Here is a 15,051-nt window from a genome sequence, read left to right on the forward strand (position 1 = left end):
CATATGTGAGAAACATGAGAATGACGGGAACGAGGGTAGGTCTGATCAAGGACAGCAGTGGGAGACTGTGTATTGAGTTGGAAGAGATAGGAGAGGTCTTGAATGAGTACTTTTCTTCAGTATTTACAAATGAGAGGGACTGTATTGTTGAAGAGGAGAGTATGAAACGGACTGGTAAGCTAGAGGAGATACTTGTTAGGAAGGAAAATGTGTTGGGCATTTTGAAAAACTTGAGGATAGACAAGTCCCCTGGACCTGACGGGATATATCCTAGGATTATGTGGGAAGCAAGAGAGGAAATTACATAACCGTTGGCAATGATCTTTTCGTCTTCACTGTCAATGGGGGTGGTGCCAGGGGACTGGAGAGTGGCGAATGTTGTGCCCCTGTTCAAAAAAGGGAATAGGGATAACCCCAGGAATTACAGGCCAGTTAGTCTTACTTCGGTGGTAGGCAAAGTAATGGAAAGGGTACTGAGAGATAGGATTTATGAGTATCTGGAAAGACACTGCTTGATTAGGGACAGCCAGCACAGATTTGTGAGGGGTAGGTCTTGCCTTACAAGTCTTATTGAATTCTTTGAGGAGGTGACCAAGCATGTGGATGAGGGTAAAGCAGTGGATGTAGTGTACATGGATTTTAGTAAGGCATTTGATAAGGTTCCCCATGGTAGGCTTATGCGGAAAGTCAGGAGGCATGGAATAGTGGGAAGTTTGGCCAGTTGGATAGAAAACTGGCTAACCGGTCGAAGTCAGAGAGTGGTGTTAGATGGTAAATATTCAGCCTAGAGCCCAGTTACAAGTGGAGTTCCGCAGTGATCAGTTCTGGATCCTCTGCTGTTTGCAATTTTTATTAATGACTTGGAAGAGGGAGTCGAAGGGTGGGTCAGTAAATTTGAAGATTGGTGGAGTTGTGGATAGTGAGGAGGGCTGTTGTTGGCTGCAAAGGGACTTAGATATGATGCAGAGTTGGGCTGAGGAGTGGCAGATGGAGTTCAACCCTGACAAGTGTGAGGTTGTCCATTTTGGAAGGACAAATAAGAATGCAGAATACAGGGTTAACGGTAGGGTTCTTAGTAAGGTGGAGGAGCAGAGGGATCTTGGGGTCTATGTTCGTAGATCTTTGAAAGCTGCCACTCAGGTGGATAGAGCTTGTAAGAAGGCCTATGATGTATTAGCGTTCATTAGCAGAGGGATTGAATTCAAGAGTTGTGAGGTGATGTTGTAGCTGTATAGGACCTTGGTAAGGCCACATTTGGAGTATTGTGTGCAGTTCTGGTCGCTTCATTTTAGGAAAGATGTGGAAGCTTTGGAGAGGGTTCAGAGGAGACTTACCAGGATGTTGCCTGGAATGGAGAATAGGTCGTACGAGGATAGGTTGAGAGTGGTAGGCCTTTTCTCGTTGGAACGGCGAAGGATGAGGGGTGACTTGATAGAGGTTTATAAGATGATCAGGGAAATAGATAGACAGTCAAAGACTTTTTCCCCGGGTACAACAGAGTGTTACAAGGGGACATAAATTTAAGGTGAAGGGTGGAAGGTGCAGGGGGGATGTCAGGGGTAGGTTCTTTACCCAGAGAGTGGTGGGGGCATGGAATGCGCTGCCTGTGGGAGTGGCAGAGTCAGAATCATTGGTGACCTTTAAGCGACAATTGGATAGGTACATGGATAGGCGCTTAAGCTAGGACAAATGTTCGGCACAACATCGTGGGCCAAAGGGCCTGTTCTGTGCTGTATTGTTCTATGTTCTATGTTCTAAGGAGAACATTCAGGTGATGCAGAGAGTTAATATGCAGTTCATTCACTTAAGAACTGTGCTACAATTCAGGTTAAAAGTGGTGTTTTCACAAGTAACTCTCCTCTTTTTCCTACAACCCAGCAGAGAATTAGAAGTTAAATTTACCTCAACATTCTCAATCTAGTTTCATATGTGCCAGTCCATAGCACAACATGTCAAAAAAGTGCTTAATTGTAAATTTGACTCAGAGTTCTGACAGAAACGAGAGTAGCTCAGAGTTGCATGAAGAGTGAAGTAACATTTCCCATATCCTAAAGAACTATGGATGATGAAATACATATAAGGACAATGTTTTAGGCAAAGCTTTCAGTGCCACCAGCTTCAGAAATTTTTACTTTCTCTGCAGGATTGAATTATTTTTCAATAATTAGTAGCTTTGACTTTATTAAATGTGAGGAATTAAATTATATTGTTAATTGTAGTTAGTTGCTAAAAGACCTTTGTTGGCATGAAAGCATATGTCATAAGTCAAAACTAAAATTTACATTTGCTTGTTGTTTTATGGCTCAGATTTATATAAACTAAGGTTGATTCATAAAAATGCTTTTGAAATGGACATAGCTTTTACTTAAAGACACAACCATATTTGAAAATGGTAACTTAAAAATATGTAATAGGTATATTTGTAACATATGGTGGAGTCACACATGGCTCTTGTAGTTAAACGACATTGATAGATTTTCTAGAATTCTGAAATGTCTCACTTGGGTCAAATGTCAATTACTAGAAAGCAATATTACATACTCCAAGCAAATGGCCTAACTGTTCACCAGTTCATCTTTTCTTGGCAAAGATCAATGGAAGCCTCAGAGAGTGAACCTGTTATGAAAAGGATGACCATATAAAATGATTGACTTGTTAAAGAATGAATAATGAGGCACTAGAGAAATATCACTCAGATGACTATTAATGTGAAAGAGGAATAGGAATTAGCTACAGAGTACCTAGCCAATCCAAGAATGACCATGAACAAAAAAAAAACAAAGTGTGAATGCTATAAATCGAAAACAAAATCATTGTAAAAACTCAGCATGTCTGGCAGCATCTGTGGAGAGAAATCAGAGCTATTGTTTTGGGTCTAGTGACTTCTTCAGAACTGATTACAGCTAGGAAAAGGTTGCTACACATATGCTAGACAAGGGATGGGAGGTGTGGTGGTGGTGGTGGTGTTTTGGATGGATTGGGGAAGGAGTAAAAGATGGGTTGGGTAGGAGACAGGTAAGAAAAAAACAGCTGGGCAGACAAAGGAAAGAGTAAAGGTCAACCCAAGATTGGCCATGAATGACTTTTGCCCTAATAAGCCAATAAGAGTTTAAATGCCTCTGGTTATGGCTCTGGGTAGCAGTTAGTTGGGGTGAATAAGGTCTGGTTCTTAATGCTATGGTCTGCAGAAGAACGAAGGAAGATTAATGATGAACTGATCAATATCACTGAGTCAGATATAGTATGAAACCAGTATGAGTGCATGAGTTTTTGGAATGCTAATGAGAATTTACTTGCACCGGGAGAGCTTTACAAGCAGACAAAGTAAACATTGAAGAATATCACCTTGTTTTCATTTAGAAGCATCAGAGATTGCTTGTTGTAAGAAAAAGACACATAGCTTAGAAACCCTGAGGCTTCAGTTTGCAGACGTCCTGAAACTGGATATACGGAACAGTTCTCTGAGAACAAGGAGATAGAACTCAGAACAGCTAGAAAGAGATAACTTGAGATTAAGGGCTTAGTTTGAATGTTCCAGACCAGAAGTGCTCGTTTGAACCCTGACGGAGTATTTTGAATTTGAAAAAGTCTAAGTTCAGTTGTGTTAATAATCAAGACCAGGTATTGAAAACAGGAATTAAGTCAAACCTTCCCATGTGATGGGAAGGGAATTCTCTCTGGTGTTACAAGTAAAGGTTTGCTGCTGCGATAGATGGAATGTTGTATGTTTATTTGGTTTCAAAATCTTTCAAGTTGTGTTAGATATAAATAGCTTGGTTTTTCATTTTTTATCCTCATTTCTTTTGCGTAATAAACTTCTATTTATTGTTCAAACCAAATCTGCAGCACTACAGTTTCTGTTTCAGTCAGATAGCACCATGTTAAATAAAAAAACAATGACCTATCAAGGCAGATCTGACTTGTGTGATAATAACATCAGCTAACATCAGAAATCATTAAATCTGAAATTGCAAAACAAAAATGACGACCATGAAACTATCATCGATTGTTATCAAAACCAATCTGGGTCATTAATGTCCTTTAGGGAAGGAAATCTGCTATCCTTATCTGGTCTGGGTCTGTGACTCCAGACCTACAGCAATGTGGTTGACTTGTCACTGCTGTCTGCAACAGCCCAGCAAACCACTCAGTTCAAGGCCAATTAGGATGGGCAACAAATGCTGGCCTTTCCTCCCAAGAAAGAACAACAACAAAAAATCATAGTTGAATGCCATACTGCCCTCAGCACACATAGGTATACTTTTCACATCAATGAACAAGGATTCTGCCGAACCTCGTCCCCTCGAATGAAGGATGCTCAAGCTCTGGCAGCAAGGCATGTGGATTGAGCTTGGAATGTCCTGCTCAGTATGGATTGACACCACAATTGGTAGCACATTCACCCAATAAAACAAAAATTTACAGCAAAAGTCTCTAAGGGTTTCTGATTTAGGGACATTCACCATAGGCAGAGGCTCACAATCACATGATGGAGGTGCAGTTCCTTGGGAATGAACTTAAAAGGATTGGTGGAAAAAACTGTTGTGACATTGCTTTGGAAGTCTAGTCTAAAGAGAAACATATAGTGGGCTGGGAAGAGACTTTCTCATCACTTGAGGCAAGTACATTAGTTTGTAGGGTGAAGGTGAGTATACACAGCTGTGAGACAGCAATAGCACCAGTCAGCAATAAAGTCTCTTACACTAGTTTCTACAATATCACCATGTACACTAACCTGGCCTTCTCGCTGGCATCAGTACGATGTACGTTTGAAAGCTGGCCAAGGCAGAAGCGATCTCCTCCTGAAGGATCCACATAGCCATCGACTGTCACTACTGGGCAGCTTGAGGGAACTTTGAACATCTCCCCCACTTGCACATCCATTTCAAAGTATGTGATTGAACACCAGAACTCTGGACCTATAGAAGGGGACAGAGCAAAGAAGATGGAAGCACACCAATGGGTAGAGGGAAAAAGCAATCAGGACAATTTGACAGTTGCTGCACACCAATTACCATGCACAGTTAAGGAATATATGAAAGGGGCCAGTAAAAATAAAAAATCTAAGATTGGAAAGTTTTTGGAATACAGGAAAGGAGGACCAAGACACTGAGAAGGAAAGAAGAATAGAATATGGACACAATCTGGCAAGGAACATAAATGGACTGTAAAAGCTTCTATAGGTGTATAAAAGGACATGTCTGACCAAGACAATGCAGATCTATTACAGGTAGAGAAGGGAGAATTTAAAATTGATAATATAGAAATGGCAGAGAAACTAAATGATTACTTTGTGTCTATTTTTAGACTATAAGATATAGGAGCAGAAGTTGGCCATTTGGCCTACTCTACCATAGCTGAGGAAGGTGCAAAACATCTCCCAAAATTAGAGATCCGTGTGAGTAGGGAGAATGAGGAGTTGAAGGAAATTAGCAATAGTAAGATTATACTGAAGAAATTAACAACACTGAATATTAATAAATCCCCAGGACCTGACAGTCTACCTCCCCGTGTGTCAGAGTGGCTATTCAAAATTCCATAGGTACTACAATGATTCCTGCAGATTGGAAGTTAGCAAATGTCACCACACAACGAAAGAAGACAGAAAGACGGAAACAGGAAGCATGGATCTGTTCATAGTACATTAGTACAGTCAGAGAACTATTGGCTCATACAGCACAGAAACAGACCTTTCGGTCCAACTTGTCCATTACCAGACATCTCAACTGCTCCTTGTCCCATTTGCCAGCATTTGGCCCATATTCCTTTAAACCCTTCCTATTCATATACCCACCAGATTCCTTTTACATATTGTAATTGCACCAGCCTCCACCATCTCCTCTGGCAGCTCATTCCATACACACACCACCCTCTACATAAAAAAGTTACCCTTCCAGTTGCATGTTAAAATCCTTCCCCTCTCACCATAAAGCTACGCCCTCGTGTTTTGGGCTGCCCATCGTAGGCAAACAGCTTGGCTATTTAACATACCCATGTCCCTCATGATTTTTAAAACCTCAATTAGGTCACCCCTCAACCTCCAACACTCCAGGGTAAAAAGCCACAGCTTATTCAGCCTCTCACTAGAACTCAAACCTTTTAGTCCCAGTAACACCTTTGTAAATCTTTTCTGCACCATCTCAAATTTAACAATATTCTTTCCAGAGCAGGACAACTAGAATTGTACGCAATATTCCAAACATGGCACTACCAATATCCTGTCCAACTGCAACATGACGACTCAACTCCTATACTCAGCACACTGACCACTGAAGGCAAGTACCAAATGCCTTCTTCACAACCCTGTCTACCTGTGACTCCACTTTCAAACAACTATGCACCAACACCCCTAGATCTTGGTTCAGCAACACTCCCCAGGGCCCTAATGAGACAACTCCTGCCCTGGTCTGCAATATTGCACATTTATCTAAATTAAACTCCATCCGCCACTTTTCTTCCTTTTTTCATTTCATTTATCCATTATTTGATACTATAGTTGGACTAAGTTAAGCTTAAGAGTAAAAATGGCAGGAGATTCCAGACCATGTAATGCTCCTCGTGTTCAATATGGGAGTTCAGGGATGCAGCTGATTGTCCCTGACTCCTTCTCGTGCAGGAAGTGTGGCCAGTTGCAGCTCTTGTTAGACCGCATGATGGCACTGGAGCTGCGGATGGACTCACTTTTGAGCATCCATGATGCTGAGGTGGTCGCGGATAACACGCTTAGCGAATTGGTCACACCGCAGATCAGGATTGTTGAGGGAGAAAGGAAATGGGTGACCAAAATGCAGAGAAAGAGCAGGAAGGCAGTGCAGGTATCACCCGCGGTTATCTCCCTCCAAAACAGGTATACCGTTTTGGATACTGTTGGGAGAGATGACTCACCAGGGGAAGGCAGCAGTAGCCAGGTTCATGGCACCGTGGCAGGTTCTGCTGTACAGAAGGGTGGAAAAAGAGTGGAAGGGCTATAGTCATAGGGGATTCAATTGTAAGGGGAGTAGATAGGCAGCTGTGTGATTGAAAGTGAGACTCCCAAATGGTATGTTGCCTCCCACGTGCATGGGTCAGGAATGTCTCAGATCGGCTGCAGGACATTCTGAAGGGAGAGGGTGAAAAGCCAGCTGCTGTGATGCATATAACCCTATCTAACCCTCTGATTATCTTATGCGTCTCGATTAAGTCACCTCTCAACCTTCTTCTCTCCAACAAAAACAGCCTCACTTCCCTTAGCCTTTCCTTGTAAGACATTCCTCCCATACCAGGCAACATCCTAGGAAATCTCCTCTGAACTCTTTCCAAAGTTTCCACAACCTTCCGATAATGCGGTGACCAGATCTGTACACAATACTCCAAGTGTGGCCTTAACCAGTGTCTTCTACAGCTGAAGCATGACCTCGTGGCTCTGAAACTCAAGCCCCCTACCAATAAACGGCAACACACCATATGCCTCCTTAACAACCCTATCAACCTGGGTGACAACTTTCAGGGATTTATGCACCTGGACAATCAGGTCTCTCTGTTCATCTGCACTGCCAAGAATTTTACCATTAGCCCAGTACTCTGTATTCCTGTTACTTCTTCCGAAGTGAACTACCTCACACTTTTCCGCATCAAATTCCATTTGCCACTTCTTAGCTCAGCTCTGCATCTTATCTATGTCCCTCTGTAACCCTCAACATCCTTCAGCACTATCTACAACTCTGGCTACCTTAGTGTCATCCGCAAATTTACTAACCCATCCTTCTACGCCCACATACAAATCATTTATAAAAATGACACACAGCAGTGGCCCCAAAACAGCTCTTTGCAGCACACCACTGGTAACTGAGCTCCAGGATGGACATTTTCCATCAACCACCACCCTCTGTCTTCTTTCAGCTCGCCAATTTCTGATCCAATTAATCACCTTCAATCCCGAAACTGCGTATTTTGTACAATAGCCTACCATGTGGAACCTTATCAAACCTAGGGCTTGGATTAGTACTTGGGAGTATGATGTTATTGCTATTACTGAGACTTGGTTGAGGGAAGGGCATGATTGGCAAATAAATATCCCAGGGTACAGGTGCTTTAGGTGGGATAGAAAGGGAGGTAAAAGGAGTGGAGGAGCTGCATTTCTGGTCAGACTGGATATCGCAGCTGTGCTGAAGGAGGGCACTATGGAGGACTCGAGCAGTGAGGCAATATGGGCATGGCACAGAAATAGGAAGGGTGCAGTAACAATGTTGGGGCTGTACTAGAGACCTCCCTACAGTGAGTGTGAGATAGTGGTACAAATATAGAGACAGATTATGGAAAAATGTAGGAGCAACAGAGTGATGGCGATGGGAGACTTTAATTTTCCCAACATTGACTGGGATTCACTTAGTGTTAGAGGTCTCGGTAGAGCAGAATTTGTAAAGAGCATCTAGGAGGGTTTTCTAGGGCAGTACATAAATAATCCAACTCAGGAAGTGGCCATACTGGACCTGGTGTTGGGGAATGAGCCTCGCCAGGTGGTTAAAGTTTCAGTAGGGGATTACTTTGGGAATAGTGATCACAATTCCGAAGTTTTAGAATACTCATGGACGAAGACAACAGTGGTCTAAAGGAAGAGTGCTAAACTGAGGGAAGGCCAACTATACGAAAATTTGGCAGGAGCTGGGGATTATATTTTTGGAGCAGCTGTTTGAGGGTAAATTCACATTTGATATGTGGGAGGCTTTTAAAGAGAGGTTGATTAGAATGCAAGACAAACATGTCCCTGTGAAAATGAGGGATAGAAATGGCAACATTAGGGAACCATGGTTGGCAGGTGAAATTGAGAGATTAGCTAAGAGGAAAAAAGAAGCATACATAAGGTCTAGAAGACCGAAAACAGACAAAGCTTTAGAAAAATATCGGGAAACTAGGACCACTCTGAAATAAGGAATTAAGAAGGCTAAAAGGGGTCATGAAATATCTTTAGCAAACAGGGTTAAGGAAAATTCCAAAGCCCTTTTTTCATATATAAGGAGCAAGAGGGTAACTAGGGAAAGGGTTGGCCCACTCAGGGACAAAGGAGGAAAGATATGGGTGGAGTCAGAAAAAATGGATGGATGTTGAGGTTAGGGATAGATGCTCAATTACTCTAGGTCAAGTTGGTATAAGGAGGGAGGAAGTGTTGGGTATTCTAAATGGCATTAAGGAGGACAAATCCCCAGATCTGGATGGGATCTATCCCAGGTTACTGAGGGAAGCAAGATAGGAAATAACTGGGGGCTTAACAGACATTTTTGCAGCATCCTTGGACATGGGGGAGGTCCAGAGGACTGCAGAATTGCTAATGTTGTTCACTTGTTTATGAAGGGTAGCAAGAATAATCCTTCAACCGGAAGAGATTGAAGTCCTGAGTAGGCGTCTCAACTTCTGCCCCACCACCAAAATGGACCCGTTGGTTCTGGCAGCAGACACGGAGGAGTTCATCAGACGAATGAGACTCCGGGAATTCTTTCAAGGTGCCAGCAGTGATCCCAATGAGCCCACTGATGAACTGGAACAGTCATCACAGGGATCTGTAGAGGAGCAACCAACGAAGGTGGCAACATGGACCCCACCAGAGGGCCGCTGCCCTGGGCTTGACATGTATGCTCAAACTCTCAGGAAATATATAAATGCCAGATTCATCAACTGTACCCACAAGGTAGAGCAAAACATCACCCGTTCACAGCGCAATGACATCCAGGCTCTTAAAACCAATCACAACATTGTCATCAAATCAGCAGATAAAGGAGGAACCACTGTCATTCAGAATAGAACAGATTACTGCAAGGAAGTGTACCGACAACTGAACGACCAGGAACACTACAGGCAACTACCAGCTGATCCAACCAAAGAACACACCTGAGAATTAAACACACTGATCAGAACTTTGGATCCAGTCCTTCAAAGTTCCCTACGCGCCCTCATCCCACGTGCATGTGAGAGTGTGGGAGTGTGTGTCTCTTCAACTGCCTTTCAAAGGTACACAAAGCCAACACACCGGGATGTCCCATCGTGTCGGGCAATGGGACCCTATGTGAGAATCTCTCCGGCTATGTGGAAGGCATCTTGAAACCTATTGTACAGGGGATCTCCAGCTTCTGTCGCGACATTAAGGGGGGGTAGGTATAGGACAGATGTTAGGGGTAGGTTCTTTACTCAGCGAGTCGTGAGTTCATGGAATGCCCTGCCAGTAGCAGTGGTGGACTCTCCCTCATTATGGGCATTTAAGCGGGCATTGGATAGGCATATGGAGGATAGTGGGCTAGTGTAGGTTAGGTGGGCTTGGATCGGCGCAACATCGAGGGCCGAAGGGCCTGTACTGCGCTGTATTCTTCTATGTTCTATTTCTTACAGAAACTAGCACTCACGGACCAGTCGAATCTGGAACATTCCTCAGCACAATGGACGTTTCCGCACTCTACACCAGCATCCCCCACAAGGATGGCATCGCGGGGCAAGAGCCTCAGTACTCAACACCAACAACTGCCAATCGCCAAACACCATCCTACAACTCATCCGCTTTATCCTTGATCACAACGTCTTCACCTTTGACAACCAGTTCTTCATCCAGACACACGGAACAGCCATGGGGACCAAATTTGCACCCCAATATGGCAACATTTTTATGCACAGGTTCGAACAAGACTTCTTCTCTATGCAGGATCTCCAACCAACATTGTACACCAGGTACATTGACGACATTTTCTTCCTCTGGACCCATGGCGAGGAGTCACTGATAAAACTACACAGTGACATCAACAAGTTTCATCCCACCATCAAACTCACCATGGACAACTCTCGACTATCTGTCTCATTCTAGGACAAATGCATCTCCATCAAGGATGGACACCTCAGCACCACACTCTACCGCAAACCCACAGACAACCTCACAATGCTACACTTCTCCAGCTTTCACCCAAAACATATTAAAACAGCCAGCCCCTATGGACAAGCCCTACGCATACACCGGATCTGCTCAGATGAGGAGGAACGTGACAGACACCTAGAAATACTCAAGGATGCCCTCACAAGAACGGGGTACGATGCTCAACTCATCGACCGCCAGTTCAGACTTGCCACAGCAAGGAACCGTAATGACCTCCTCAGGAGACAGACATGTGCTGCAACTGACAAGGTACCCTTCATTGTTCAGTACTTCCCAGGGGCTGAAAAATTACGCCATGTTCTTCATGACCTGCAACACATTATCAATGAGGATGAGCACCTCACCAAGACCTTCCCCACACCTCCACTACTTGCCTTTAAACAACCGCCAAACCTCAAACAGATCGTTGTTTGTAGCAAGCTGCCCAGCTCCCAGGACAACTCCATACAATCCTGTCACGGTAGACGTTGCAAGACGTGTCAGATTGTGGACATAGATACTACCATTACACGTGGGGACACCTCCCACCTTGTACGTGGCAGGTACTCATGTGACTCAGTCAACGTTGTCTGTCTTATACGTTGCAGGCAAGGATGCCCGGAGCTGAAAATGTGTTGCTGGAAAAGCGCAGCAGGTCAGGCAGCATCCAAGGAGCAGGAGAATCGACATTTCGGGCATGAACCCTTCTTCAGGCTCATGCCCGAAACGTCGATTCTCCTGCTCCTTGGATGCTGCCTGACCTTCTGCGCTTTTCAGCAACACATTTTCAGCTCTGATCTCCAGCATCTGCAGTCCTCACTTTATCCTAAAGGATGCCCGAAGGCATGGTACATTGGGGAAACCAAGCAAAGGCTACGACAACGGATGAATGGGCACTGCACAACAATCAACAGACAGGAGGGTTCCCTCCCAGCTGGGGAACACTTCAGTGGTCCAAAACATTCAGCCTTGTACCTTCGGGTGACCACAAGATGGACATCGGGACAGGTAGCAGAGAAAAGTGGCCGAGCAGAGGCTGATAGCTAAGTTCAGTACCCATAGGGAGGGCCTCAACCGGGACCTTGGGTTCATGTCACATTACAGGTGACTACTATTGCACTATACACACACACACAGATACTCCTACACACACACACACTCTCACGCACACACAGGCACTCCTATACACACATACACACAGACACCCACACACAACCTTTCAGACACACACACTCCCACACTCACACATGCACCCCATCACAGACTTAAGACACTCTGCACTCACTGCACACACACATACACTTTCTCACACTCACAACCCCCAACCCAGACAGACAGACAGAGACACACACACACACACACACACACACAGACAAAGACCCACATGCACACATATATTTTGTGGGGTGAATTTGTACTTGCAGGGTTACATTGTACTTTGCTCAAAAACTGCATGCATTCATGCAGAACTCTGAGCTCAAAAACTGCATGAATTTACGTAAAACTCCGTTATCTCACTTTTTAGATTAGCATCAATATTAAGCATCATGGCATAGACAGAGAACACAGGGGGCTAACACCTTCAACATATTGCCTAGCTATCACCATTGCTAACAGCTAACCCGAAATGCAACTTTTTAAAAAAAAGTTTTGTGATTTACACATGAAAGAAGTGAACTATCACTGTATTCTAACAGATAAAAGGCTTAACAGACGATCAATTTTTCAATGCATAATTTCAGTTACATCACATTGTAAATTTTTGCTATAAATTCTGTGTTACGATTGAGCCCTCCACTATCACCTGATGAAGGAGCGTCGCTCCGAAAGCAAGTGTGCTTCCAATTAAACCTGTTGGACTATAACCTGCTGTTGTGTGATTTTTAAACAGGAATAATCTAGGCAACTATAGAGCAGTTAGTCTGATACCACTGGCAGGGAAGCTGCTGGAGAAGACACTGAGGGATAGGATCTATTTAAATTTGGAAGAAAAAGTGACAGGCAGCATGGTTTTGTGCAGGGAAGGTCATTTCTTACCAACTTAATAGAATTCTTTGAGGAAGTGACAAGTTGATTGATAAGCTAAGGGCTGTAGATGTCATATACATGGACTTCAGTAAGATGTTGATTAGTTTTTCATGATAGGCTGATGGAGAAAGTGAAGTCGCATGGGGTCCACGGTGTACTAGCTAGATGGATAGAGAACCGGCTGGGCAACAGGAGACAGAGTAGTAGTGGTAGGGAGTTTCTCAAAATGGAGACCGTGTTACAGCTGTATAGGACTTTGGCTCGGCCACATTTGGAATTCTGTGTACAGTTCTGTTCACCACATCACCAAAGGATGTGGATGCTTCGGAGAGGGTGTAGAGGTGGTTCACCAGGATGTTGCCTGGTCTGGAGGGTGCCATCTATGAAGAGAGGTCGAGTAGATTAGGATTATTTTCATTAGAAAGACGGAGGTTGCGGGAGTCCTGACTGGGGTGTACAAAATTATGAGAGCTATAGACAGGGTGGATAGTAAGAAGTTTTTTCCCCAGACTGGGGAACTCAATTACTAGGGGGCACTAGTTCAAGTGAGAGCAGAAGAGTTTAAGGGAAATATATGTGGAAAGCTCTTTACGCAGAGGATGGTGGGTGCCTGGAATGTGTTGCCAATGGAAATGGTAGAAGCAGGCATGATAGTGACATTTAAGATGTATCTCAACAGATATATAAATGGGTAGGGAGCAGAGGGATACAGATCCTTAGAAAATAGGCAACAGGTTTAGATAGAGGATCTGGATAGGCACAGGCTTGGAGGGCCGAAGGCTCTGTTCCTGTGCTGTAATTTTCTTTGTTCTTTATTCCTCGGCCCAGTAATCAGGGGAACACTAAAATCTATTATAAAGGATGGGATAAATAGACACTTGGAGAAAAATGATCTGGTTAGGCATAATCAGTATGGTTTGCAATTGGAAATTGTGTTTGATGAACTTGTTGCAGTCTTTTGAGGACGTTACAAAAAAACTTGATAAAGAGGATTGAAGGATGAAATGTGCTTAGATGTTCAAAAGGTTTTTGATCAGATTCAAAGCTTTTGAGGGGCACAGACAGAGAGAAACTGTTTTTCCACATAGTAGAAGGGTCAATAGCTTAAAACTGTGCCTCTGGCTAAGGAACAAGATGTTAGAAGAGGATTTGAGGAAAACCTTTCACACAGAGGATGGTGAATATTTTGAACTCATTGCTAAAAAAGATGGTAGACACAGGTATTTAGATAAGCACTTGAAGCATCATGACATTGAAGGTGACAGATCAAGTGCTGGAAAACGGGAACCGTATAGATGAATGCTTAAAAATTCTATGACTAACTCCATGACTCTATTCCCATGGAAGGCTGGGTGGCTAATTAAAGCAAATGGGATAAGTGGTAATGGATTAATAGAGGTCATAGGTGGCAGGCATTAATGATTGGCTGACATACAGTAAACAGACTAGGGAATAAATGTTATCAAATTTGTGTTGGCAGGCTGTGACTGGTGGGGTATGACAAGGATCAGTGCTTTGGCCCCAGCTATTCACAATATTCATCAATACTTTAGGGACAAATATAATATCTCCAAATTTTCAGGTGACACAAAGCTGAGCAGGAATTTATGTCATGGGGAAGATGAAAAGACCTTCAGGAGGATTTGGACTGGATACAAACATGGCAGACTGAATATAATGTGGAAAATATGACGTATCAGTTTTGGTAGGAGCAGATGATGTATGGAACATTTCTTAAATGGTAAAGGGTAGGAAACTGTACATATAAAAGGGATCTACGAGTCCTTGTAGATAAGTCAGAGAGATAACATGCAGGTGCAGCAACCTATAATGACAGTCTTTATTGCAAGAGGATTTAAGTACAAGAGTAGTTAGGTCTTACTTCAACTGTCATGGAGCTTGGTCAGACCACAATTGATGTACGTATCCAGTTTTGGTCAAATGGAAAGATATTAGTGAAAATATGGAATAAATAATAGATCGATTTAATGGGAAGTTACATAAATATAAAAAAGAGAGAAAGAAAGGAACAGAAGGATATATTTATGGGAAAAGAGCTGGAGATTCATGCCAAGTATAAACAATGGCATCGACATGTCAGTCCAAGTGAACAGTGTGCGTTGTTCATTCAATGTACACTTGGAAAAGCTAAATTA

At 43.3% G+C, this 15,051-nt stretch overlaps 1 protein-coding gene across 3 annotated transcripts in view; it reads right to left on the reverse strand.

The window, feature by feature from the left end:
* The window catches only part of LOC122544738 (SMAD family member 4), a 169,307-nt gene that overhangs the window by 15,675 nt on the left and 138,581 nt on the right, over positions 1-15,051 (reverse strand). For all 3 annotated transcript variants that reach the window (XM_043684044.2, XM_043684045.2, XM_087985048.1), the window contains one exon: positions 4,736-4,919. In XM_043684044.2, the coding sequence (XP_043539979.2) occupies positions 4,736-4,919 (184 nt within the window). The remainder of the gene's footprint in view (positions 1-4,735; positions 4,920-15,051) is intronic.

The sequence above is a fragment of the Chiloscyllium plagiosum genome, unplaced genomic scaffold, assembly GCF_037043375.1.
Source record: "Chiloscyllium plagiosum isolate Xiang-an unplaced genomic scaffold, Cpla_swu_hap1 HiC_scaffold_50, whole genome shotgun sequence".
Classification (NCBI taxonomy): Eukaryota; Metazoa; Chordata; class Chondrichthyes; order Orectolobiformes; family Hemiscylliidae; genus Chiloscyllium; species Chiloscyllium plagiosum.